Source organism: Propithecus coquereli, unplaced genomic scaffold (genome assembly GCF_000956105.1).
Source record: "Propithecus coquereli isolate 6110/MARCELLA unplaced genomic scaffold, Pcoq_1.0 Scaffold596, whole genome shotgun sequence".
In the NCBI taxonomy this organism is placed as follows: domain Eukaryota; kingdom Metazoa; phylum Chordata; class Mammalia; order Primates; family Indriidae; genus Propithecus; species Propithecus coquereli.
In genome coordinates this window covers 129,989-132,483 of record NW_012151907.1, presented here as the reverse complement: position 1 = coordinate 132,483, position 2,495 = coordinate 129,989, and the positions used below count along the sequence as shown (strand labels likewise).

The window sequence follows — 2,495 nt, the reverse complement described above, 5'->3', positions numbered from 1 at the left end:
CAACCTCCAACTCCTGGGCTCAAGCGATCCTCCTGCCTCAGCCTCCCGAGTAGCTGGGACTACAGGCATGCGCCACCATGCCCGACTAATTTTTCTATCTATTTTTAGTTGTTTGGCCAATTTCTTTCTATTTTTAGTAGAGATGGGGTCTCGCTATGTTGTCCATGCTGATCTCAAACTCCTGACCTCGAGCGATCCTCCCACTTCAGCCTCCCAGAGTGCAAGGATGACAGGCGTGAGCCACTGCGCCCGGCCCACCATGTCTTTTTATCAGCTACGTAATATTCCACTGTGTGGACATGTCCTTGTCTAACTGTCACACTGCTTGAGGACATAGAAATTCTTGAGCTTCCCTGTCAGGCCCGGGGCCCCAGCTCCGATCCGCCGCAGTTGTTTTTTCTTGCTGCGTTAACGTTCAGAGCAGGCACAGGCGGTCGGGTGTGTTGACGTTAATCTTGACATGTGCCGCCCGGCTGTCCTGTAAGAGAGTTGGCACCAGTTCAGCGTCCCGGGAGCGTCTTGCCCGGGCCTGGGGTGGCACTTTGCATCATTTGTCTCATGCACCGGGGCCAGTAAGTGAAAACCCGATCGATCGTTGCTCTGTGCGATCAGTTTTTATTTTTTTTCTTTGCAGCCAACTTTGCAAATGTCTGTTCTTATTCTTTGCCCATTTTCCTGGGGCTATTTCTTTTAGTAATTAAAGAAATTCTTAAAAATGCACATTCCAGGCCGGGCGCAGTGGCTCACGCCTATGATCCCAGCACTCAGGGAGGCCGAGGCGGGAGGATCGCTCGAGGTCAGGAGTTCGAGACCAGCCTGAGCAAGAGCGAGACCCCATCTCTACTAAAATTAGAAAGAAATTGGCTGGGCAACTAAAAATACATAGAAAAAATCAGCCGGGCATGGTGGCGCATGCCCGTAGTCCCAGCTACTCGGGAGGCTGAGGCAGGAGGATCGCTTGAGCCCAGGAGTTGGAGGTTGCTGTGAGCGAGGCTGACGCCACGGCACTCTAGCCGGGGCGACACAGTGAGACTCTGTCTCAAAAAAAGAAAATAAAATGCACATTCCCCATCATTTATAGCTCCCGCATTTGCTAGGACGTGATTTTTATTTGCGCGTGGCGCGAGGCAGGGATCTGACTTGACCCGCGCCGCCCACCAGGGATAAGCGCTCGGCTTGACGTCATTTATTGGGAAAAGACGGGGCGAGGTTTCCCGTCCCGGGCCTTCCCCGTCTGTGGCCTCTTACGGCTCTGCTCCCTCCTTTCCGACATCCGGGCAGACCCTGGAGAAGCCCTCGGAGCTGCTGCCTCCTCTGGCTTTTCAGGGGTGGGTCCTTTCGGGTCGGATGGATCCGAGTTCAGATCCTGGCGTCTCTAGCTATTTGCTGTGTGACCTCGAGCCAATGACCTCACTCCTCTGGTCTCCGAAGACCGTAGCCTCATTGCTTTCCCTCCTGGGTGAGGACTGGGCCTAGAAAGCCTCAGGCGGGCGTCTGCTTTTGGGGAAACCCGCGGAAGGGTCTTGTCCTCTGGTCCCCTCTAGGAAGAGGGGCGGCTGCAACCTACAAAGGACCCTGTGCACGGCTCCGGCGCCGGGTGCTGGTCGCGGGCAGCCCGGGCCTCGCAGGGAGGCGTCGGCTGTCGGGGGCCGGGCTGGACTCCGGCTGCAAAGGACACGAGCCTTTTCCTTGGAAAAGGAAAACTTTTCGTTGGTTCAGTTCCCCGCGCAGGCGCGGCCCGGTGCCGGCTGCCAGGGCGTGATGTGACCAGGCCGCCAAGTGGCTGGGGGGTCCCGTGAGCCCCCGGCGCAGGTGACCCCCAGGTCGGCATCTCCTGGAGTCTTGCGGGGGCTGGGGGGGGGTCCCACTAACAGATCCCGGTCACGGCGAGCGTGGCGTGGAACGGGGTCCACTGTTGCCGTGGGCCACGGGGAGTTTGTGCCGAGTGCAGCGAGCTGGCAGCCCTGATGGCCTCGGGAGGGTGTTAGGGAAGGTCCTGCTGAGGTCTGACCTGCGGTGGGGGGGACTTGGGGACGGAACCGCCCGCCTTGCTGCTCTTTGGCGCAAACCCTGCTCGGCCACGGCGTGTCCTCTAACCTGTCCCGGGTCCCTCCTCGCGGCCGTTTTACGTAAGATTCTCGCGTTGGCGACGGGTCTGTTTTTACCGATCGTCTCGCGCGGCCCCTGCTGGGCTTCGGGGTCCGGGGTGAACCGGGAAGGAGCTTGGAGACGCGGTCCGCGTCCTCGCGGGGGACGGCGCGGGCGGGTCCCGGCGTGACCTCACCCCCCGGCCGCCGCAGGAGTGCGCGGGCGAGCCGCTGTTCATGCTGTACTGCGCCATCAAGCAGCAGATGGAGAAGGGCCCCATCGACGCCATCACGGGCGAGGCGCGCTACTCGCTGAGCGAGGACAAGCTCATCCGGCAGCAGATCGACTACAAGACTCTGGTGAGCGCCGGGCGGGCGGGGGATGGGAGATGGGTTGGGGGAGGGGAG

General features: G+C 60.1%; 1 protein-coding gene across 1 annotated transcript in view; it reads left to right on the top strand.

The window, feature by feature from the left end:
- LOC105822096 (plexin-A1-like) overlaps positions 1-2,495 on the top strand; it is a 53,255-nt gene that overhangs the window by 30,449 nt on the left and 20,311 nt on the right. The window contains exon 20 of the mRNA XM_012659035.1: positions 2,220-2,447. Coding sequence (XP_012514489.1) covers positions 2,220-2,447 — 228 coding nt within the window. The remainder of the gene's footprint in view (positions 1-2,219; positions 2,448-2,495) is intronic.